The 23,720-nt window shown below is 46.3% G+C and overlaps 1 protein-coding gene across 1 annotated transcript in view; it reads right to left on the bottom strand.

Moving 5' to 3' along the window:
- Positions 1–336: 336 nt before the first annotated feature.
- The window catches only part of LOC306714078 (kinesin-like protein KIF21A), a 28,796-nt gene continuing 5,412 nt past the window's right edge, over positions 337–23,720 (bottom strand). Inside the window, 35 exon segments of the mRNA XM_079184023.1 lie at positions 337–2,846; positions 2,981–3,192; positions 3,353–3,523; positions 3,626–3,743; positions 3,836–3,994; positions 4,082–4,171; positions 4,283–4,367; positions 4,450–4,577; positions 4,752–4,784; positions 4,944–5,117; positions 5,311–5,525; positions 5,746–5,800; positions 5,946–6,003; positions 6,907–7,072; positions 7,692–7,793; positions 9,015–9,209; positions 9,350–9,494; positions 9,588–9,602; positions 9,604–9,737; positions 9,871–9,939; positions 10,044–10,151; positions 10,262–10,461; positions 10,570–10,758; positions 10,874–10,985; positions 11,081–11,138; positions 12,350–12,556; positions 12,687–12,750; positions 13,482–13,671; positions 13,775–13,970; positions 14,239–14,354; positions 14,643–14,807; positions 14,978–15,112; positions 15,355–15,504; positions 16,561–16,743; positions 17,901–18,123. Coding sequence (XP_079040149.1) covers positions 2,789–2,846; positions 2,981–3,192; positions 3,353–3,523; positions 3,626–3,743; positions 3,836–3,994; positions 4,082–4,171; positions 4,283–4,367; positions 4,450–4,577; positions 4,752–4,784; positions 4,944–5,117; positions 5,311–5,525; positions 5,746–5,800; positions 5,946–6,003; positions 6,907–7,072; positions 7,692–7,793; positions 9,015–9,209; positions 9,350–9,494; positions 9,588–9,602; positions 9,604–9,737; positions 9,871–9,939; positions 10,044–10,151; positions 10,262–10,461; positions 10,570–10,758; positions 10,874–10,985; positions 11,081–11,138; positions 12,350–12,556; positions 12,687–12,750; positions 13,482–13,671; positions 13,775–13,970; positions 14,239–14,354; positions 14,643–14,807; positions 14,978–15,112; positions 15,355–15,504; positions 16,561–16,743; positions 17,901–18,123 — 4,678 coding nt within the window. The 3' untranslated portion in view covers positions 337–2,788.

Below are 23,720 nucleotides of genomic sequence, written 5' to 3'. Positions count from 1 at the left end.
ACCATGTGGTCGTAACGTATTAATGCCATACACTGATGAATGTATACCTATACATACTGTATATACAGTATGTATTTATATACGGTCTATGATTAATACATGGTTACAGAAGATGAAAAATAAAGACAGTACTTGCAAAACCATCTATTTAAAAATTTATTTTCACACTGCACCTGATATTCAACCATTTCAAATTGTGCACAAGAGAATCAGCAGGAAGAAAACAGTCGTATTTGATTATTCTAATCCAACCCTGTCTATTTACACAAGTACTTTTACCGTCAAATTTCAACTACAACTAGAAGGATGATTAATTACAATGAACAATTGTAAGCAGCCTATCTGATTCATTGTAAATTAGGAAAACTTACAGCTCGTAGTTTTTTTTTTTTAATCTCTTAATTTAGCAATTCAGGGTTAAGTCATGAGAACCAATTTCTGTAACCAATCTATTTCACTTAGCAGAGTATTTAACTACGTTTTGAGACAATGGGGAAATACTGAGTTAAAAGTTGCAAACAAATATGTATTGTATTCAGTGCATTTATTTGAGTCCCGTTTACTTTTCCTTGCTAACATACAACACCCAAACCAGAGCAAGAAGTGTTTTTAATAGATTTAAAAGGATATTTTTAACAAGGGACAGTCCACATTTATCATGTAGTGATTCTACAGTCACTATCCACAGTTTAGAATTTGCTGCAGGCACCGGCAATACACCTCCGATTATGCAGAAACCCACCGCTTCTGTTCCGCGCAGTGCTAAGATAGGAGAGGCATTAGACGGTAATTGGTGAAAAATCTCTTGATTGATAAGGAAGACACGACAGCAACATCAAAAAATCAAATAAAACAATAAATAAATAGCAGTATTTTAGACTCACATTTAAAAAGATTGAATGTTTGATGTGTTTGTGTGTGTGTCTCATGTGTGATCGGAAACATATAGATGCCGCAACTAAGCTGCACACTCGCTCAGCAGTGACGGCTTTGTGCGATGAAAAGGTGAGAAGACCTTTGTTCGTTACTAGGAAGAAGTGTGTCCCAGTTCCATAAAATATACTCCGGAAACAAAAGGTAAACTCTGCACTAACGTTGAAGGTGCACAGTTTTTTGCAGTTACAAGAAATGAATTCATTTGGTAGATACAGGAAATCACAGGCAGCACACTTCACAGGACCCTCCGGCCTCGTCGTCGCACTCAATTTGGCCATGGGACAAAAAAAAAAACCTTCACAGCAAAAACCCTTTGGACGGGAAAAAAAACGAAATAAAAATCAATCTTTGGAAGAGCTGTACGACAAAAGAAGACACTACCGAACAGCAAGCTTTTCAAAAGTGTGTTCTGTGTCTCGTCTTCCAGCCTCACTGACCTCATATTCATGGCTCCAGAGCTAAGTCGACCGATTTAGGGGAAGACTAAAGGCACCGCTACGGCCCAAGAAGAGAGAAAGCTCTTACTGTTACGGTCTTCACTTCAACCGAAGTAAAATACGTTGTACCACACATTTTTTACAGAGACATAATATTGGTCAGCAGTTGATTTAATGAACACTGACTGAAACACAAGAACTAAATACTGAAATTTGAAGGGGAAATGTGAAAGGAGCCTGTCAACGGAGCGCGGTGCGTGTTTATTCAGAGGGCTTTCCTGGTTTACTTTTTGGGGTTTCGCTCAATTGCTGGATGCCTATGGGATCATTTTGATATTATTTGATCCCATAGACACTTAGCGATTGAGGCCAGGTAGCCTAATATTTGCTGTTAGACATAACTTCAGACAACACCAAACGCATGAAAAAGGTCTGTCCTAAGGCATTCATTAGCTCTCTCTTAACTCTGAGAAAAACGAGGACAATTTCCAAGAACTACTGCAGCTTCTCTCCTAAACCGAATCACACATATTTAGGCTATTCTATGTGATCTTCTTTTGATAACTGACCTAATAACTAGTGTAATATGTTTTCACTTCCATTCACTGAGCCTCCCCCGAAACCCAGAGGAGGCCCCGCCTCCCATTCTGAAAAACCTCTGCGCTGTGAGGTTTGGCAGTAAAAGCTGAAGAATAAGACCATACGCAGTTTCAGTAGTTATTTGGTCCTTGCTTACAGTGAACACACACACCCACACACACACACACACACACTGACCCAAAATGAGCTGGAGAGCAATGACACAACACATCACACATAATGTGAACACACAGGATGGACTCACAGTTATTGCTGGTGAGCAGGAGAGAGAGATCCAATGTCTTGTTTTGGGACACAGACTCTTTCAGCAATCAACAATTGGTGCAAGGAAGCAAAGCCCTTCACCAAAACCTGTTTGTTTTTTTTCTCAGCAGCTTGGGGTAAAATTCACTTTAAGCTTATGCATAGAAGGTATCCATGTTGTCGAGCGCTGAGCTGACGAGAGGAATGTTGAAAGCACAGGAGAGACTTCCTGGATCGATTGAGACAGAGGTCCATGTTTGTACTTTGATTCTGCACTTCAAGAGAGGCTGTCCACCGCAGCTGCTGGTGCAGTCGGCAGAGCTCGACAGGAGACTCGAGAGGCTCCACTTTTGATTCGTCTTGACCATAAAATACCATCTTGAAAGGCCGAGAGCTGTCGCATCTAATTAGGCTTCCCCTGAAACTGATCCCAGTGGAGCAGTCAGTGAAGGATTCAGTGTTGTTTAAGGATTCTTCTTCAGTGGGACCCACACTTTGGGCTCCCATCCAACACTTCGTCAAGTCATGTAGGCCAGTAAGACGGTCCTCCATTCCACATCCGGAAGCAAGCGTCAGTGGACTCCTTCCTCCAGAGAACCTTTGGCTTCCCAAATCTTCACTGTGCGGTCACTGCCAAAAAACAACAACACATGTACACAATTCATAATCCCATTTCAGTGTGTTTCATGAAATCGCTTCACTGCACACTTGACAGTAATGGGGGAAAAGCATCAGAATTCAGACGAGCACGTTTTGTGACTCACTCTGAGGCGGTGAACAGTTGGCCGCCGTTAGTGGCCAGGCCGTTGATGGGACTGTCGTGTCCCCGGACCTCGCCGAGGGGCGCCAGCGAGTCGGCGTGCCAGAGGCGCAGCAGCCCTCCTCTGCATCCGCTGAGGAGCACCGGGGAGCCCGGCCACTGGCCTGGCATCACGCCCAGAGCGCTCACCCAGTCCGCCTGGACACTGACAGACTGCTAGAGGAAACGACAGTTAGATTTATTCTGGTATCTCACGTCACACTCTAGTTTTTAGAAACTTTTTTTTTTTCCCCCAAAAGTTTTTCCAGCTCATGTAAATTGAAATCTGGTCGGGCATAAAAGCCTCTGGCTCCACTATGGTATGCGGTCAGCGTACCTGAAGCAGCCGTTTACTGCCGAGGTCCCACTTCTTGATGTGATAGTCTCTGGAGCCGCTGTAGAAAACATCCCCGTGCACGGCCAGAGACTCCACGCCGTCCTGATGGGCGGGTTCGAACGTCTGGCTGGAGCTGATGCTACCCTGAGCACCTTCTGCCACCTCGAACATCTGGGGGAAAAAAAAACCGCGTATAACGGCCGAGCATTTTTATTCTCGTAGTTTGTGGCGTAAACACACAGAAATGGGGACGCCGATTTCAGTTCCTCTTACTTTAACGTGATGGTCTTTGGAGCCAGTGAGGACGACGTCCTGCCCGTGACCTAATTTGTCAACGGTCAGACACATTACAGGTCCCAAATGGCCAGTGAGCTTCCCCGTGGATACAAATCTAGCGAAGGAAAGGAAAGGAGAATGAGTTCTGTTTCAGTCTGCTTTGTAAAAAAAAAAGAAAGAAAACTCTTATCTGTGCTTTGGACTCACTTGCGGAGGTCCCACATGCGCACAGCATTGCCAGCGGCGGCGTAGAGGAAGGAGCCGGAGGGGTTGAGGGCGATCTGGTTGATCTGACTCTCTCCTGGTGGGATGGACAAACTCCGGACAGACGAGCAGATGTCCCCTGAACCCACCTGGCCTGACGACCTGAGTGCAAAAATACGGCCTTTTTTAGGGGCATTGTACTGAAAACAATGGAAGCTGCAAAGACATCAGAAGAACAAATGAACTCACGTGAGCGTGCGGATACACTTGGCAGAGTCTCGTATGTCCCACACTTTGATGTAAGCAGTGGAAACGGTGAAGACGAGACTTGAAGTGTACCTGAAATAAAAACAACAAAAACAAGGAAAGATGACTTGCGTGCCACTATGTACTGCTACTAAATACTCCTATTACTGCTGCTGAATTTGTACTATTGCTGTCTTCTAGTACCTGACTGAGACCACACTGCTGGGATGATCTGCCAGAGACATGATCTCCTGACCCGTCACCAAGTTCCAGACTTTACACGTACGGTCTGACAACACGAAACCCATGTTAGAGAATAGAAAAATACAATTTTAAGATTTTCTGAGTTGCAAACAATTAGTTTTTTCTACCTTTGGATCCCGTGAAGAGCAGATCATCCGTGGCATCCACGCAGAGAACAGGCTTGGTGTGGCCCTCTGCTACGTAGACACACTGAAGTTTGGCCCCGCGGCTGTTCTTCAAAGGGTTGATCACACCTCTACAATACACACGACATGATGAAAGATATACCGAGTGACTGGTGCTACTACAGTGGATGTGATACACGGAAATAACAGGGTTGGAACTAGAGGTACTTTTTCAGTTTGTATTTGAAAAGAAGAGGCTCAATGGACTAAAACAGACTTGTGGGACACATTAAGAGGAGCATCACCTGTGGCCTTCAAATACAGGTGACTCCTCCAACCTGAATGAGGAAACAAAGTAACAAAGGAAAATGTAAAAATCATTTCAAAAAGCATATTATAATATTTGACTGTCTTTCAAGGGGGTCTTCAGCACTAACACAGCTGAAATGACAATTCCAAGTTTAAAGAAAAGTCTATTGATGATGCTTTTCACTTACAGCGGTTTGTGGTCGCTGCCTTTAGTTTTAGCCTCTGCCGTGCTGAGCGGAGGCGTGTGTGTGGGTGCTGGGATGTGCGTCGCCGTGGCGCCTTTCTCCTGCACCCTCCTGCGGCTGAGGGGCGAGCGCTCGGGGGGCCTTCTCTCCGTTCCTGTGGGTGACCTGGTTCCACAACTGCAGACGGTAAGCAATGGAAGAGTAACACTTCAGCAGGGTGGAAATGTGGATTCAACAATCTCCAATACTATACACGACAAGGACAAAAAGAATGTATCCGTGATAATGATCCCCCGCCAAAATAAAAATGGCAGACAAAGAGAATTATCTTGAGGTATCCGCTGAGAAAAGTTGTGCCCAAAACACTTACATGCCAGCTGGCCTGGCAGACAGCGCAGATGGGGAGACGGTTTGCTCGCGGTCAGGGATTTGAGCAAGTGTTTGACCCTGGATGTCTGTCGACCCTTCCAGGCGCTCCAAGAGGGGCAGCAGAGGGGCCGAGAAGTCTCCGGTGGGGGACTCGCAGGACGGGTCCCCGCTGCCGGCATACAGCAGCTCCATCTGGGTGGTGGTGCGTCTGCGAGCCTGAGGGAGGAGAACGGTTTGGCAGACTCACAAGTCAATGGACCGGTTTGTGATTATTTCAAGCCCTATAAATAGCTAACGTGGAATGGAAGAAGTTGTACTTGTAGGAAGTAGAATAGGATGTCAAAACAGGACAATGGACTTGAACAGCGTATTGGACATGGCTCTACTAATACACTTTGTTTTACAGGTTATCACATGACCATAAACAGTACAGTACCTTGCTTCTGGGTCTGGTTTCACCACACAACTTCATGAGATCTGATGCCAGTGTGCTGAAAAATGGACAGAAAAGACCCATTTATTGTAAAAGTTAAACATGACACACTACTCATTTTTTCTGCACATGTGGTTTGAGCATTAACAAGTGCTGTTGGACTGTGAATGTGAACAGAAGGCCCACTGTGTGTCTGTATTTACCTGCCCTCCGCAGCCGGACTGGTGGTGGACTCGTCACTGCTGCTGCCGTCTCCATTCTCTGCGAAAAATCAAGATTTCTCACTTAATTGGCAAAGCATGGCAAGCATGTGCAGTACATCTCCTCACAAACTGTATTTTCAAGGAATTTTGCAGAAGACAACGTCCTAAATATTACAGCACGACAACAATTAAGGCTTCAGCAGCTCATGACAAGGTCAGGGGTTGTTTAGTTTTAGATAAAAGGAGGGACAGAAGGGTGTTATTAGTTAATGCGACTGGAAGCTACAGTGTTGGGAGTGTTTTGGAAGGTACGAACACAAAGACAAAAGGCAGACACACAAACTGCCGCGTACACTTTGTCTCTCGGTCTTGCAGCAGCGTTGGATCTTTACTGCCGTTTAGGTTTTAGTGATCTGAGTAAGTGGGACTTGCTAGCAGGTGATGTAACGAGGGGAAACTTGACACAACATGCACGTCACAAGTTATTTCAACTGGGTTAGTGTTTTAAAAAGGAGGACTGATGCACACTACAGGATGTCTTAATGTAGTTTAGAAATATAATTATCAAAAGCACATTAAACTAATTTTAGTTTAATTCCATATTTGCCTTTAATTTGGGTAAATCTTGTAGTGTGCATGTGCCACGCTCTCTCAATCACAGTCACATTGCTACGCAACTCAGACGTACTCACCCGGTGAGAGGTAACCTAACTCTGAGTTCACACCGACACAACAGAGAAAAACAAACGAACCAAATCAAAATCAAACCCAAAGATGAGGAAAAAAAAGAGGGGCTACTCTTTATTTTACAGGCCAGGATTTTTTATATTTCAAGCATCAATTGTCTTCGCACGGCCTACAAAATAAAATGTAGCCATAATGGTGAAAGAGGAAAAAAAGAAGGTTGATTGTGATTGGCATGCTCGGACCGGGGGAAAGGATTTCGTTGCCGTTTCCCTACCTTGCAGAGCGCTGCCCAGCAGAGCGTCCAGCTCCGGGTTGATCTCCGCTTTCTCCTTTAGCATGTGGAAGAGCAGCTGGTTCTGGGTGGCGCTGTTGATCTCTGTCTGCTTCAAAGTGCCCTCCATCACCTTCATCTGGGAATCCTTCTGGGCCGCCAGCAGACCCTGACACATGACGACACAGAGGTTGGCGGAGGCTATAGGAGCAGCATCTTCTCAAGCAGGCAGACCTAACGCACGCTCCGCATCTCTACGCCGTTGTAATTACTCCAGCCTCTTTATTTGTTCTATCCGTCTTCTGGGTTGAATGCATTACCTCACCGAACCAATTAGGTTGCATCACAGCTAATCACATCTTATCTAATTGAAACTTAATTTAATCAAGTTTTTCCATCTAAAGTTCTCATTGAATTCAATTGTATAAAAAGGAGCCACGGCTACAAAAGCAGAGGAATTGTGTACAAGTTGCCACCAACAAACCAACAGTATACACCAGCAATCACAATGCTATCAAAGTCATGCAGTCCATTTATTTAGACAGATATGGGCATCATATACAAATATAAGGAATGCTTGATGTCTTATTTGATCTGTGCTGGGGTGGGGTTGCATAATACATCATATAAAGGTCAAAGTGAAGGGTTCGTATCAGGTTAAATAAGTTATACCTAAATATAAAATACAGGGACCGGACTTCACCTGTTGTGAGGGAGTGAATGCAAACAAAGACACACTGATGACATCAAGACTGAAATAGCATTACGTCAGCGAGCGCGGTAGGTACCTTACTGATGGCCATATTCATGAAATGATCCAGAAGGAAGCGGGCTTCTGATAAATTACAGGAGCTGATCACAGCGGTAACGTCCACCGTGTCTCCTTCCTCCTGTAGCAGAACAAAAACACGTTCAATTAAAGGGCAAGCGAGTCAGACGAGAAGATTGATGGATTCTTATATCTGTTTTATATCAGATATAAGAATACATCAATATATACAATATGTATATTTTAAAATTACATCTCCCAAAAATAACACAATATAGCTTTGGCTATATGCTAATAGCCTAAACAGCCAAACAATGTCAGCTCGGTTAGTTTCATGAGATAATTGCTCAGAGAATCATACCTAACTGCACTTATTAAAGGACGGTCAGTTAGCTTTAATAGGACATTTTGCATCCTAAAACTGTAATTCGCTGTACAATGACTTCCTGTTTACATCGGAGGCTTTTGCCTTGGCGGCAGCGCTACCAATATACCCCATTTACACATTACTAAAGTCTTTACGAGCCAACTCTTACGTTTTAATGGTGCAGCCCAGTTTAGTAACGCACGGTAGTTTGAAACCAGCTAATAAGTTAGCAACACAATCCTAAACCTGTACCAGTTCAACAGTTTTCTGTCACCAAGGCCTGCGCCCACAGGTATTGAACATATCCACTTCCACATCATTATAGCAGCGCTCCCAAAGCTAACACTGTAGCCCTCGGGCTTTACAGCGGCTACATAATTGCACGGTTTTGGCACCAGTGACAGCTGCCACAGGGTTTTGGAAGGCACTTTCCACCCTGTTGTAACCTCTGATTGCTCGTTGTTGTAACCTCCGATTGCTCGTTCTTTAAGCTCAATAATCATTCATTTGAAACGTTTTCTGGAGCGCCGCGAGAGTGGCCGTGTCGCCTGAACCTGTGGGGGCCCATACGGAGCGAAAAGCTCCTCGAATAACACTTGTAAACTGCATTTATGAACGGCTGTTTTGGTATGACTCCGCTATGTTTTGGGCTGTTTTAATGGGCTGCACTGCCGGCGGCTCTTGTTTTATTGAGCCATTGTTTCTCCGACAACATAGGCGCCTGATGCTTATTTGTCTAAAATGCTCTGGGAGCCGTCAGTAGTACTGAACTGTGCAATTATTTCTAAATTGTTTGCCTGAGGGCTCCAGTCCAGTACAAGCATATACTAGCTAATGAGGTAGTGATACACGTCACTGTGGTCCCCTGTATCCTGACTTTTCCTTCAATTATTAGGCATCTAAACTGCAGGCATCGTGACCCCCCCCCCTCCCCAATGAATGAATAAGATGCCTGGGAGTCCCCCACCACCTCACCTTGGCCTCCTCCATCTGCATGATGTTGGCCTGGCACTCGGCGATGCTGTCGTTTATGTAGTCGATGTTGGCGCTCAGAGACTCCAGCTCCTCGCTCAGGGAGGCCAGGGAGCGGTCGGCGTCGGCGCCCTCCACCGCCACCTTTTCTCTCTTCCTGGACACTCGCTCCCTCCGCCGGGTCAGCTCCTCCCGTTGCTAATGTGGTTGGCGAGGAGTTTAGGGAGAGGGAATTGAGAGAGGAGATTTATTTTACAGGATCGGAAAAAAAACACAATTTCTTCTCTTCTTGCTTCATTTTTCCGCGACCGTCTTGAATCGGACGGCCTCATGCGTACCTTCAGCAGCCTGTTCATATCCGTCTCCATGTTGGAGATGGTCATCCTCTGCATGATGATGTCGGTGACACGTCTCTCCAGTGACTGCCATTTGGCCCTGGCAGTCCTGTTGAGGTAGGTGCTTCCCATCCGCACCGGGGAACTCCTGAGGGGAGAGGCAAGGCCCTCTTAAAAACTGTTCAAACACGCACTCAAAACTGTGCAATACACCACGCATGAACGCGCTCAGATGCCGCACCTGGCTCCATTGGCCGGGGATGCTCCAGGTGTCTGCGGCCTTCCTGGGGGGGGCGGCTCTATAAGACGACTCCTGGGGAGGCTCAGGGAAGCTCACCTTCCTGCTCACCTTCCCAGACACGGGCCTCACCTGCCGCCTGAGGGCTGTCACCTGATTAAAGGTTCACAAAAGAGTCATTTTGCGTACAAGGGTGAAACAATGGCGGAAGCGCAGTCCCAGCGATATTCTCCGTACCCCCCCCCCCCCCCCCCCCCCCCCCCCTCCCCACGTGGCTGTGTCTCACCTCTTCGTTCTTCCTGCGAAGAATCAACTCCTGTTGTCTTTTCTGGGCCTCCATCTGCCTCAGTTGGTGCTGTAAGAAGAATTGAATGTTAGGAAATGTGACTAGATGTTTGCTTGTGTGTAAAATAAAACCGAACAAAAAGGTACAATGATGCACGTCTCCGTCCCTCTCACCTCGGCTTTGCGCTGGTCTTTCTTCAGAGAGGCAATCTCCCGGTTCCTCCTGCACTCTGAGGCTCTGTTTCTCTCCTGCTGCTCCTTCATCTGACGCATCAGCACCACCTGGTGGAAGACAAATAATACGACACATCAGGAGAAAAATCGGCACCGCCACAAGACTAGAGTGAAGGTGGAAACGAAATTTTGAAAAAAAACAGAACCTATTCCTTTACCTTGGTCTTCTTCATCTCGGTCACGTCCAGCTGGAGCTTCTTGAGCTGCTTCTCGTACTGCGTCTGGTTCTTCAGCAGGCGGGCGTGCTGCTTCTGAGCTGACTGGAGCTTCTGCAGCTCTTTGTTCATGGAGCTCAGCTTCCTCTCGTACTCCGTTTTGACCTTCTTCGCCTTCTCCTCCGTACCCGACTCCACTGACCCTGGAGACGAGCAAGGGAACGATGAAGATTCCTTTATCCCATCCGCTTCAGAGACGTATTTAGGTACCAGTTTCTGAAGTCAAGTGTCTGTTTGCACGCGTCTCTTACCCATGTTATGCAGCACCTTGTCCCGCTCCAGCTGCGTGTCTCGGATCTTGTTGTGCAGCATCGTCAGCTTCTGCTCGTACTGCTGCTTGAGAGTGTGCAGACGCCGCTGGCTGTTCTCCAGCTCGTCTATCAGCTTCTGCTTGATGGCGATCTCGCAGGTGATGTTGGCCAGGTCGGCCTGGACGTTTTCTGCCCAGCACAAAACACGTCGTTAAGAGCCTGATGCCTCTTCCACGTTATCCCCCCTACTGTGGCTCCAGAAAAGAAGCTGCACATAACACGGCTCGTCTAAAGCTCATTTTACCTTTCTCCTCCAGTTCTTCGGAGTCGGAGTCGTCGGAGGTCTCGTCTCCCGCCATGTCAAAGTCCTCCTCCTCTCCATCTGCTTCCTCTCCATCTTCGTGGTCGCTGCCCTCCTGGTCAACATAAAGAAAGATGCATGAAATAAACAAGAAAAACACTCTTAGAAATGTGTCATCTTTAAATAGCGATCTTAAAAGTTATTCTCCACCTCTGCCTCCTCGTTGCCCCGCTCGTGGTCGTTGTCTGGGCCTTCCTCTTTGATAACGCTGAAAGAGGAAAAAGAACTTATTCTGTGGGTCGGATCTGGAATCAACAGTTACGAAGGAGGATGTGTGAAGTGCACATGCAAATGATTGTACACTCGATCAGATCAGGAGCACATGTGGGGGGTGAGTGTGTTAATGAACGATTTCACTGTGATTGCATGGGTGGAGACATTAATGACACACTGGGAAAGACAATTTGATGAACTGATCACTACTAAGAACATTACAAGCTGATTTCATTTAAATTAGGGTTGCCACACACGGTTAAGATTTGTTGACCAAATTCCTACATCTAAACAAATTAGTTTTTTTTCAAATCAATCCAGATTTTTTACTATCAAACTCCATTTCTTTCCTCCTTTTTGTTTTGTTTAAGTTATGATATGATCTGATCAACATCTTGCCGTGTGCAGTGAAAAGGAAAAACAGAACAGAGGGGTTAAGAGGAAGAGCTGGTTAAAATATTTGTTTCCCTCCAGGAGTGTAAACCGCCTGTAGGTGCAGAAGAAATTAGTGATTAGTGTCTTTGGGAACTTTGGGTTTGGGGCGCAGGTTAACAATCAGCTGAAATCCTTTCAATTACTTGCTGCTTTTCAATCGGAGCACAAAAGTACTCGATTTGCACCGCTGGTAATTGAACTGATTTCAGATCCGACCAAATCCTGGGTGGGTTGTAGCGAACCTGGTGTGTTCAACCTCTTGGTGGTGATGCTCCTCACATCGCCTTAGTCTTCAGAGAGAGAGAGGGAGGGAGGGACGGGAGGATGGGGGTGAGGATGGTGAGGGGGGGGGGGGGGGGGGGGGGGGGGGCAGACAGGCCGCAGAAGTCGGGGCAAGTGAGGAGAATATTACAAGATGGGAGAAAAGACAGAGAGTGAGAGAGCAGCAAGAATGGCCGGGGCGAGTGCAGAGACTCTCACAAACGCAGTGTGTTCGAATGATGAACGCTGCTGGTGGAGATGACAAAGACAGATTCCACGTAACAAATCTGGCTACAAAACGGCGACCAGATCACAAATGAAACACCTCGGCTCTAATGTGCAAAGATCAGTGTGCTGCAGCGACACCCAGCCATCATCGGTAATAGCCGTCACTATCATCTTGTCTAAATCCAGCCAGGGTGTAAACTGCCAATGCAGGGAGCATTGATCCATACACTGATTTTCATCATCTCAAAAAAAACAAACAAGTGTGTCAGACCCACACGATACCTTTTCTTCTTCTTCCTCTCCTTCCTCTTGAGTTTCTCCAGGCTTTTCTTGGCCATCTCGATGACGTCGCTGGCCTCCTTCTCGGGGACGAGGAGGCTCTGGGAGAAGGAGGCGCTGGGGCCGCCGTACAGCGAGGAGCGCGTCGAGGCCCGAGACAAACTCTTCCTCAGATTCTCATTCACGGCCTCGCTTTCCAGAAGTTTAGCTCTAAGGAGCGGAGGACGGTCAAGTGTTATATTTCCGTCACACAGCACGAACACTTGTGTTTTTTACCTGTTGGTTAAATAATAAAGCCAGAATACTAATACTTCATATAAATAATGCGGTGACCACATACCTGAGCTCCTCGATTTCCTTGATGTAGTTCTGAATCATGTTCCCGATCTCCTCACTGCCTTCACCTACAAGCAGAAGAAGGCTTTAAAGTGTAGTTACATTTTACATTTGTTACATACAATACCTCCCCTAAAAAGCTACTCTTTATTTGTACACTTCTGTGACACTTTCAAATCATTAGGTCAAAATTTGTATTTGTCCAATACTAAAAAAACAACAACTGTAAAACTAACAACATTCCAACCAGGCTCCGTTGTACTTCTTGTGTTAAGTGCTAATTAGCTAGCGCTGTCATTGTGAGCATATTAGCATACTGACATTAGCATTCAGCTCAAAGCCCCGCTGTAGAGCAGCTAGCATGGCTATATATTCTTTTTAAACCAGTAAACAAATTGGATATCTACTCTTTTTATACATTAAAACGATATATATATATATACATTTTTATAATATCTGATAAAAGAAAAGTTGTGTATTGTGTATGTGTAAGAACTTGTATGCTAATCTGAGCAGCTAACCATAAATACATTCTGAAGTGATTAGTTAGGAAGTAGCATTAGCTTTCAAACTGTCTTGACGTCAGAGAAACCTGGTTTTAAGTGTACACTGACACAAACAGTCCTAACATACCACTTTTATAATATATTATAATAATGGGTGTACACTTTTGTTTTTTGACTGATATTCAGGGAGATTCTTGAAATGCATAAAAAAAAAAACATACATATGAATACGGTTCGTGTTTTCTTTTTTTTTTAACTGTGATAATTTAGCTAATTTAGTTTTTTTTGCCCACCTGCTTTGGCCAGCACCTGGTTGGCCTGGTCACTGAGGATCTGTGTGAGTCTGGCTCTCTGGGCGTCGATGGTCTCCTGCATGGCCTTCACTCTCACCCTCAGGTTGTTGTTCTCCGTTTGCAGCATGGAGTTCTCGTGGACCAAGTCGTTGATGCCCTCCATGCCATCTTCACCCACCATGCGCTTCCCCTGAACATCAGACATCACACTCATCTTCCGCACAGATGTTATCCCCTCTATTCATTTCATTGTTCCATCTACCAGGCTCACTCCTTTCCCTCTGCCCTCTTACCGTCTTGTACTCCATCAGCTCCATCTGCAGTCGTGCTATCTCCATCCTCAGGGTGCTGATCTGCTGGCTGGCTTTGTCCTGGTTCACCATCACCTTGTTCTTGATGTTTCGGGCTCTGTTGGCGTACTTCAGAGCGTTCAAGGTCTCCATGAAGTCCCGGTCCGACGGGCTGATGCAGGCGATCATCACCGTTTGACTGGAGAACGCACAAATGAAGAACAGTTGCAATGACTAATCTGTCAAACTAAAACTCTGTTTTCATGCCATGTTTGGTGTACTGAAGGACAAGTTTAGCCTCTGCATGTTTTAACACAGACTAGTGAGGATTATTTCATATTTAAAGCAGCACTGGAGTTCACTGACTTCAAAGCAGGTAAATCAACTTTTGCAGCATTTAAATACTGGTTTGTCATCCATTGTCAAAGCCACACATCCGCATCTGCGGGCAGACAGAGTTTACTAACCTGTTGCCACCCAGTGAGTCCTGCAGCAGCCGGGTCAGTTTGGAGTCCCTGTAAGGCACGTGAGTGGAGCGCTTACTCCTGTCCCCCAGAGCGCTGATGACGTTTCCCAAAGCAAGCTGAGGAGACACGGGGAGAAATAACAAGCGAGTGACTTAATGAAATAGGAAGTAAACAACACTCTTTTGAGTACTTTTGGAAAAACACATGTGCAGTACATGTTGTAGTCCACCTGGGGGCTCTGTTGCTCCACAAAATCCTCTGACACTGCCGAACGTTGACATGCACAGTCGTAGAATAACAGATTCTGCTTTGCATCATCACCACAATCACATTTCTATGGCTGCATGAATACAACACATGACTGTGAGCTACGAGCTGCAGACGTGTGCTCTTAGCGTCCTCACCAGCCCACAGTTGATGGAGATGCCCTCTTTAGCTCGGTCTCCCGTCGCTCCGGTTCTCTTCAGTCTCTCAGAACCGGCCAGGTCCACGAAGTGGAACTTGGCCGTCAGCGTTTCGAACTCGTTGATCTCTGTGTCGTTGGCTAGACAGTTGTCTGATACGTTCTCCTGGAAGAGAAAGAACGGAGCGTAAAAAAAAAAAAAGAAGAATACATTGCAGCTGATGGTCATTTCAGCGGCGGGCACAGGCCGGGCACTGTGTGTGTGTGTGTGTGTGTGTGTGTGTGTGTGTGTGTGTGTGTGTGTGTGTGTGTGTGTGTGTGTGGTTGGGTACGCACGTCGTTGTCGGGAGAGCACACTCGAACTTGGCACAGGTGGATGGTGAAGATGGCGTGGGAGCGCGAACTCTGTGCGTTCATCTGAGTGCTGGCGGTGGTTCGGGACAGAGCGCCCAGCTTCAGACACTGAATCATCTGTTGGAGGAGAGACACATAGGGAACAGATTGCAGGTCGTTGGATGATGATGATAATATAGGATCTGTACAGCGAAGTGAATTGAGTTCATAGATGTATGAAAACATGTGGAAATACAGCCGGAACTACTGTACGTCTGATGCTTTTATATCATAATGGTGGTTTTTCCTTCTAAGTAAATGAAGCTAAAATGCTGGGCAAAGATGGGGTGGGTGCAAAAAAGAAAAGTGTTGTAGCCGACCTCAGCCTCAGAGGTGACGGTGCGGGTGGTGACCCCCACGGTGTAGATGCCTCCGTTGGCGTCCTCGTGGATCTTGATGTTGGATCTCTGCCTCCTGGCCTCGATGTCTCGGGTCGAGTCGAACAAGTCCAGCACCTCCTCGTTGTACAACTGCAGAGAATGGAGAGAACACAGATAATACACGTATTATTGCCATACATCCCCGGACCCTGGACACATTTTTTGAGTACCAGTTCGGTGACTTAGACACGTCGGACGCAAATCGCTGCTGTCCTCACAGTGAATTACTGTACATAGTCTGCATACAATCAGTGTTTCCCAGAGGATTTTTTGTGAGACTACGGTGGGTGGACCTCGTACGCTTTATGAATGAAACGGTGGTGGGACAAATTAGACTATGATGGGTCACAGTGGAAAACACTGCACATTCGCATTACGGTGTGTCATTTTGCATACATGCAGCAGTCAGACAGACAAAGAATTAGGATTTTCCAGTCAATAGAATATCCCTCAAGGAAGCAGAAATATCTGAGCGACAGAGAAATACTTTCTGCAGCAACTTCTAGGTCCACACAGCGTGGCACGACTGACATTAAAAGCTATTGTTTGGGCTAAATCGCCATTGGTTCGCCATTATTTATTAGTAAAGCTTATTGGCAAGAGAAGAAACAATCATCCCATGTCTCTCAATGAGCTCAGCTACATGTCTTGTCCATTACTTTACTTTGAAATTGCGTACTTTGATGTCTAAAAATGCGTGCCTGCTACACAAATTGCGTACAGGTTGGCAGGTCTTCTTCCCAGACTCATCTCCCCCCCCTCCTCCTCCTCAGCTGCTTCTTCACCAGCTGCCGGCATCCACCCGTTGGCGGTTAAAAATAAAGCCAGGAGCTGACCACAAGGACGGACTAACGACAGTTTAATGGCTGTAGGGTCATCTGGACGCTTTCACAACCCTAAAACCCCCCCCCCCCCCCCGACACCCTCTGCTGACATTTGACCTCTGGCTGTCTGCATGCTCTCGTTACGTCTAACTAATGGACCTCAGGCGGACTGGATGCTTTCAATGAAGAGTTTAGACTGAGTGCTGATAATTGCCCCTTAGTTTGAGACATAAAACCCCATCTCTGGGTTCATCCTGTGAATGTCAGCCTCTGTGTGTGTGTGTGTGTGTGTGTGTGTGTGTGTGTGTGTGTGTTCCTGCACCTCCAGGAACTGTGCGTTGATCTTGAACTCGGGAACAGGCCGGCCCTGCTCGGTGGCAGCCTGTCTGCGCTCCTCGATCCCCCTGAACAGGTGGGCGACGGCCCGGGGAATGATACCCAGCTCCTCCTCCTCGATGTTGACGTCGAAGCCGGTTCCCATGGTGTAGGTCTTTCCCGAACCCGTCTGGGCGCCGGGGGAGGAGACAGAGAGACATCAGTCACTTTACCAAAATGAGGATAAAAGTCTATTTCTGCTCTCATCGTGTGAACGTTTTTTGCATATTTCAGCAATATGTGGGTTCTTAGCTGTGTCACTCAAGCATTCGATCTGGAGCCCGTCTCTGGGCCTCAGAGGCTGGGGTGCAGCTCTGAGTAGTTTCTCTAACATATGGGGAGCGGGTCAGAGGGGATGGGGGGGTGGTCGCCGTGGCGACAAAAGCAGGAATGCAACATTGAGCTCAAATTCACGCGTCACCCCTCTCCTTCCTGACCAAATGCCTGAAAGAGACCCTGACAGGACCGTGTGTGTGATATATGAGGAAGTGTGTGTGTGTGTGTCTGTGTGTGTGTGCGAGACAAAGACAGCGTTTGTGTGTACGTCGGTTGTATCCTACGAGACCACACCTGTGTGTCTACTGCATTCGTGCGCACGCTCTCCTGCGTGCGTGCACGTGGCCTCCACTGCGCGCCGTGAAAGGCCCTTTGACGGGAGCACAAGGGCCGCAGGAACAATGTGAGGAGAGAAGAATGAAGAGGAGCGGAGGGGGGGGGAGATCAAGAGGAGGGAAAGTTGCGGCCGGAGGACGCCGCGGGAGAGACAAATGAAAAGCAGGTCGCTCGCTCGCTCGCTCTCTTTCTCTCTTTCTCGATGTATTTGATTCATTCTGCGTGAGATGCAATAAAGGCTAATAGAAACGTTTGTATCTGATAGGCTTTGGTGTTGATGCAGCTGCTTTTGCTTCCTTCTATTGCCAGTTGTTATTATTCAGTTTCTGCGTTAATAGATTATTAAAAGACAGACATTTTTTGGGGGGGGAGGGGGAGATTGATGCCAATCTCACATTTGTCTGCTCTGTATGAAGCTAGAGACCGTAGTTTAGCACACAAACATAACAAAATCTCAATTATGTTTTGACTTTGCGGTTTATTATTTCCCTGCTCTGGAAAGCTGCGGCGGCGAGAGCAGGTCACAACACGTCAGCTGATTGAGAGAACCGCCGCAGCTTGCGAGGCCACGTTCACTCCCTCGATCGTCCTCCGGTGATACGAAATTAAAATCAGCTTCATATCACATGCTGCCATAAATCTAGCCCCCCCCCCAGGGAACCCTGGTGACATCACCTGTCCGTATGCAAAGACAGTGGCGTTGTATCCCTCCAGGCAGCCCTCGATGAGACTCTCGGTGCAGTGCGTGTAGATGCTTTCCTGCTGGGTGTCCACATCAAAGACGTGGTCGTAGGTGAAGGCCTTGTCCTTGCCCAGGAACACCTGCGGCTCCCCGGGCATCACGTACGTACAGATGTGGCAGCCCTCGATCTTCTCTTTGGCCAGCTGAGGACGGATCCTGGTGGAAGGAGAAGGAGGAGACAAGAGGATGCGAGATGTTTTTAACTGCCCACCGTAACTCAAGATTTCAGCTCCGCAGGGGAAAGAAAAGTCAAGCACAGAAGCCCTTTCAAGGACATTTCCTAAATCGATTTCAAAACCTTTACAGCCTAAGTTACGCTTTTTAAATTCATGAACTGTTCAGATTCTTCGAGGCCCTTTGCAGCTCTGGTCTGTGGATGTGTGTGAGGAGGCAGAGCGGAGCTCTCTGTTCATGCATCTAAAGCCCGATCAAGACTTTTTCTTACGTTGTTTCACAGGTTTGCTGGAAAAAAAATGTAGCCGAGTAAAAGATTTTCACTGAGCTGCAAGCAGATGAGTGCTGCTACTGTGCAGTGTGTGTGCGTGTGTGTGTGTGTGTGAACGTGAAGGACCACGCAGTGCCAACACACCCTCCAGCAGCCACACAGTACAGTGTCCTCACTGTTCAAGAGAGAGAGAGAGAGAGAAAGCTCCGTGTAAACAGTCCCACCCTGGATTTCATTAGGGAATCACTCCATTTACCTTCGCGCAAATAAACACACTGTTATTACATCGTTTCCTCCCATGATGCACCTCTGCCTCTCGTCACTGAAGTCACTGTCCACCTGAAGAGGAAGCGGGAATATCGGAGGGAATTACCATGAAAAAATAATAATAACCAAGACACCTGAGCATCTCAGCACAGTATTGACATAAATGTCTGCTCCTGTTGCGCTCTGCTGGCAGGCATTACATCTGAGAGAGTGTGTGTGTGACACTTTGCATTCTGTGTGCTGTAGTCCTACAGCTGTAAGACTGAAGATGGCCGTTCACATGAGGAAACAGGGTCGGTGCATTTATTCTACAAAAGCAGCGCGGGGCCTAGTCAGTGTACACGCACGCACGCACGCACGCACGCACGCACGCACGCACGCACGCACGCACGCTCTCTCCCAGCCTGCAGCACAATGGCTGCCAAACTTTTTTTTGTTTAGCAACAGAAACTGTACACCTGCAGCGCGTTAGCTTAGCGTCAGCTTTGTGTGATGGGCAGTGGAATTGCCCATTTATACAATGAACGATGGATGTGATGAAAGCAGATGAAAGCAGTCAAAATGTGGATATACGATCCCACAATTGCAGCGCAATGATTGTGCTCTGTGGTGACTCATTGTGTTTATGATATCTAGCTTAGACAATGACGAACTCTCCTGAAAGTCAAGACGAGGAAATCACATCACAATAAACTCAGAATGTCGGGGAAATACTACCATTGGTAAAATAAATAAATAAATAAATAAATAAATAAATAGGTAGCATTTCACCGTGTTCAAATCTGTCCATTTTGGGCCAATAAGCGCATTTTAATGAATGGATTATTTGACATCACATGAATGGATTGTAATATTATATCACATTTTTCTTAATTCAGGGAATGAAACTCCTAGAAATAAGCTGACCCAACGTTTTTCATCAGTGAAATCCTTGGAATAATTACAATTTTGAGTGAGCAACAACTTGCATATTTCCTTTCCTTTCCTTGCTCGGCTGCTTTTAGCCTCGTTATTGTCGGAAATATCGGGTTAATAATATTTGCTGCTAAATCCTCCGCTGTGTTGACCAGCTAGTCGCTAATTTCTGTTGTTTGGACATGATTAGTTATAAGAGCTTTTTTTTTGCTGCCTGTTGCATCTGGAAACGATGATGATGATGAAAGCAGCGAGCGTAAACTCAAAACATTAAAGTTGCGGGTCTTAAAACCAAAACAATGAGCTGAAAGACGCTAAAAAGCTCCATAGAGCTGATGGGAACTACAGAGTCAGGTGATCTTTCTCCGCATGTTCCTCATTATGAGCGTCCTCTTTCAGATTTACACAAACGTGAAATATGAATTAGAGCAGCTTTAACTTTTACAAGAGTGCTGATTAATAAAACGGTACATAACAGAGGCTTTGTTTTTCGCCCGTGGAGCTGACGTGACTGTAACAGACAGTGTGGTTCGGTCATCTGGCTGTGATTTGATGGTAGGGTGGTTTAGGGGCCTTACAGGAGGAGAGAATCTGCATTAATCCCTTTGGCCACCTTCCCAAAACCTGACAGAGAGCCATTACTGTAATCCAGCGCAACAATGGAGGCACTCACTGCTGCTTACATTAAGGGCATTAAGTCCCCGTGTCATCGCTCACTTCGGCAACTCCAAAGACACGTAACGCGATGCCGATTTCTAACATGAGATGTCAAATTCAGAGAGAAAAATTCATTTTGGGTCATAGAAAGTCAATGGTTGCTCGTTCCACAGGAAAAAAAAACAACCAAAAGTGTGTATAACTGTGGCTCCATTTAGAATAAGTCTTCTGATTGTGTTCATCTCCACAGTGGGACACAATGTTTGTTTTGTGGGACATCCCCGGGGTCCTCCATACATAGAGGGGGCAGACGGGTGGGCCGAAAGAGGAAAATGAATGGCTGAGAAAATGTTGAGAGATAAAGAGAAAGAAAGAGACGACACATAGTGGTTACAGCCCAGACAAAACACCGATGGCAATCTTCACATTAGGAGGCCGACCACAGTCCCTCCCGTCAAACAGACCCATCATCTGTCTGCGTGGCGACGGTCTTTCATGTAACACGGCCAATCAGACAGAACTGGTTCAGCTCTCAGAAACTCTATTTATTGTTGTTTTCCTCAAGGTACACCAAAGAAACCAGACACTGAGGAAGATTTCAATCTTCGGCTTCACGTCATAATCTTGCAAAATCCCACATTACTCTAAATTACATTGTTTTTTTCCTACAGCTCTCGTGCGGGACAGTACTTCTTAAAAAAAAAAGGTACAGAGGCTGCGCTTATGGAACGGACACACTTTCACCGAAATGCTAATGTTAGCATGCTAACATTCTCGCAACGGGCCCCCGGGGACTGAGCTGGGATTTGACGCTTTTTCGGGTGTAGGACGCCGATCTTGCACCGGGACAGGTGGACAGATTCCGAGCACCAAAATGAATGAAAGTCAATGGCTGTCAAAAATGGTTTGTAATGTGTGTAACAGATCTCAAATAAATAAAGCACGTCTTCGCCTTCACATTAAGGATGTTTGAGCACAACGCACCTCTATTTTCAGTATGTTTTTTGAACGCGTGTGTGTGTTAGTTATTCACAACTAATATTAAGTTCTGGCATCACGCGTCTGGGCTAACTGTAAACAGGTGAAGGGTAAGCTAAGGTGTGTTATTAGTGTGGCTGACTCGAGCTGTGATTGCGATCTGGCAGGCTTCACTCTGAAGGTTCAACCCAAAACACTCTTTTCCTCCTGGCGGGATGAGGGCTCTGCCCTTCAGCGCTGTGGAGACTTACAGCGCTAATCCAGCTTCTAGAGTGACACACGCAGGCTCCTCTCAGGCGCTTACGCCAGGAAATTCAACTCCGCCACTTCCTAAATGTGCACAGTCACACACTCTTAATACACACACACACACACACACACACACACACACACACACACACACACACACACACACACACACACACACACACACACACACACACACACACACAGACACACACACGGGCATGCACGCGCACATAGATGGGCATGCCTCAACACTTTCGTACTCTTGTACTTGCAACGTCAACGTTTTGGGGTGTTGTCCACTGAACGATAATTAGGGTATTAGTTGTTTAATTGCATCGTGCGGTCGATTAATCATCTGGTTTAATTAAAATAATCGGTTTGTGATTGTAGCCCTGCTTCATATTTTGTATATTGATCCTCTTTCCTGTATAAGATACATTTGTGTTGTATATAGAAGTGAGATTTTAAAGTAAAAAGCGTGGTACAGTGTCAAGAAACTATTATTACCAAGTATTAATCCCCACAGGCACACACACACACACACACACAGAGATCAGGGGCCCCCGGGGCCCAGTGAAAACCTTTGTGTATTAACTGCTCAACACAGTGATCGGCTATGACAGTTTCAGCCGGTTTGAGGGAAAGCTGAGAAGAAAAATACTAAGAAGGTCCAGAGTGGAGAGGATTAGAGGGATACGCTTACAGAGAGGGAGTTTTGGAGTATTTGCCACCAGGCACTTTGCTTTACAACATAAAGATCCGCGTTGCTTTAGCTCATCTTTATAGGACCTCGATGGATGGTACAGGAGGTGGCCGAACACTTACAGCAGCACAACTATTTGAGTAGTTTACATTTGGAGAAAATGCTAATCAGTTTTTATCCAGAGTGGCAAACGATGACTAAGCATGTACGGGTGTTATTCCCATACAAACACAGATATGGAGACAAACTGAGCAGCTCTTAAAGCACAGCTCAGTGAGAGATGGTGACTACAGCTTAGAGTGAGGAAATATAGTTCACTGAACCTTTCTAAGAGATGAAAGGGGAAAGCACACACCCATACTGTATAGTCCACCTACACCTATTCACACACACACAATATTACTGTACAGACACACACACACACACACACACACACACACACACACACACACACAGGGGCTTTGTCAGCCTCTCCCCATGTGACAGGCCCTGTTAGACTCCTGCTCTCAGTCTCATTACAGCGATTACAGCGACAGCCTGAGAAACAGTGGGCTCCTCGTGCACACACACACACACACACACACACGCACGCACGCTTAACCAGAGAAAACCCAGACATCATACGCCGTCGGCCTTGATTTTGGAGGTGTCGTACTGTGGGACTTTAGAGGGGAGTTAAACTGATGAAAAGTCTCCACCAGATCTCCACACGCTGCAAAACACTAAAACACACAACTACGCACACAAGAACAAAAGTCTCGGATCATTTTGGGTCCTGGTCCTGGCAATAAGAATGGATATACAACATTAAAATACATATGAATACCCGTCTGTTGACCTACAGTAATGATCAACTCTATTGAATGAGGAGATGACGATATAAAAAGGAGATGAGTCGGTCCGTCAGCACCGTGCCGCTGATCTCATCCTTCCTGAAACACAGGCAATCAAATCACCTGCTGACGTCACCGCCGCTGACCGTCGGCCAATCAAATCGCTCCCCAGGGATGCCGATTGCCGACCACTCGTCCGCGTCATCGCCGGCAACAACAAAGCCCGGCGTTTCACTCGTTCCCGACAACCAAATCTTAATCCTCTGTAATCTAATTGTTGGTTTAGTGTGGAGGGTCAAAGGTCATGCGACGCTGGCACCGGCGGCACAGAGTGACTCAGCAGAAACGGGGGAGGAACATCTGAGCCCACGAGGCAGCAGACAGCAGGACTCCTCTCTGCACATCTCACCCTGCTACCGGCACGCTGACTCATCAGCTGACCTCATCTCCTGGAGCCACATGTTTTTGGAATATTTCCACATTGGCCTAAATTGGCATTTAAGGACCAGATCACCCTATTAGTCACACAAAATATGTAAGGATTTATATATTTAAATTAGTATAAATGTGTAATATTTCATAATGAAATGTATTTATTATATATACACATTATATTTATTTATTTATTTTTAACACTTGCAGCATCTGGCCATATGTTTTGTAAGATACGCGTCTTTGATTATTTCTTGTCAATTTAAACTTGTAA

The sequence above is a fragment of the Pholis gunnellus genome, assembly GCF_910591455.1.
Source record: "Pholis gunnellus genome assembly, chromosome: 22".
NCBI classification, from domain to species: domain Eukaryota; kingdom Metazoa; phylum Chordata; class Actinopteri; order Perciformes; family Pholidae; genus Pholis; species Pholis gunnellus.
The sequence above is the reverse complement of the archived record's forward strand: the minus strand, read 5'-3'. Positions and strand labels throughout refer to the sequence as shown.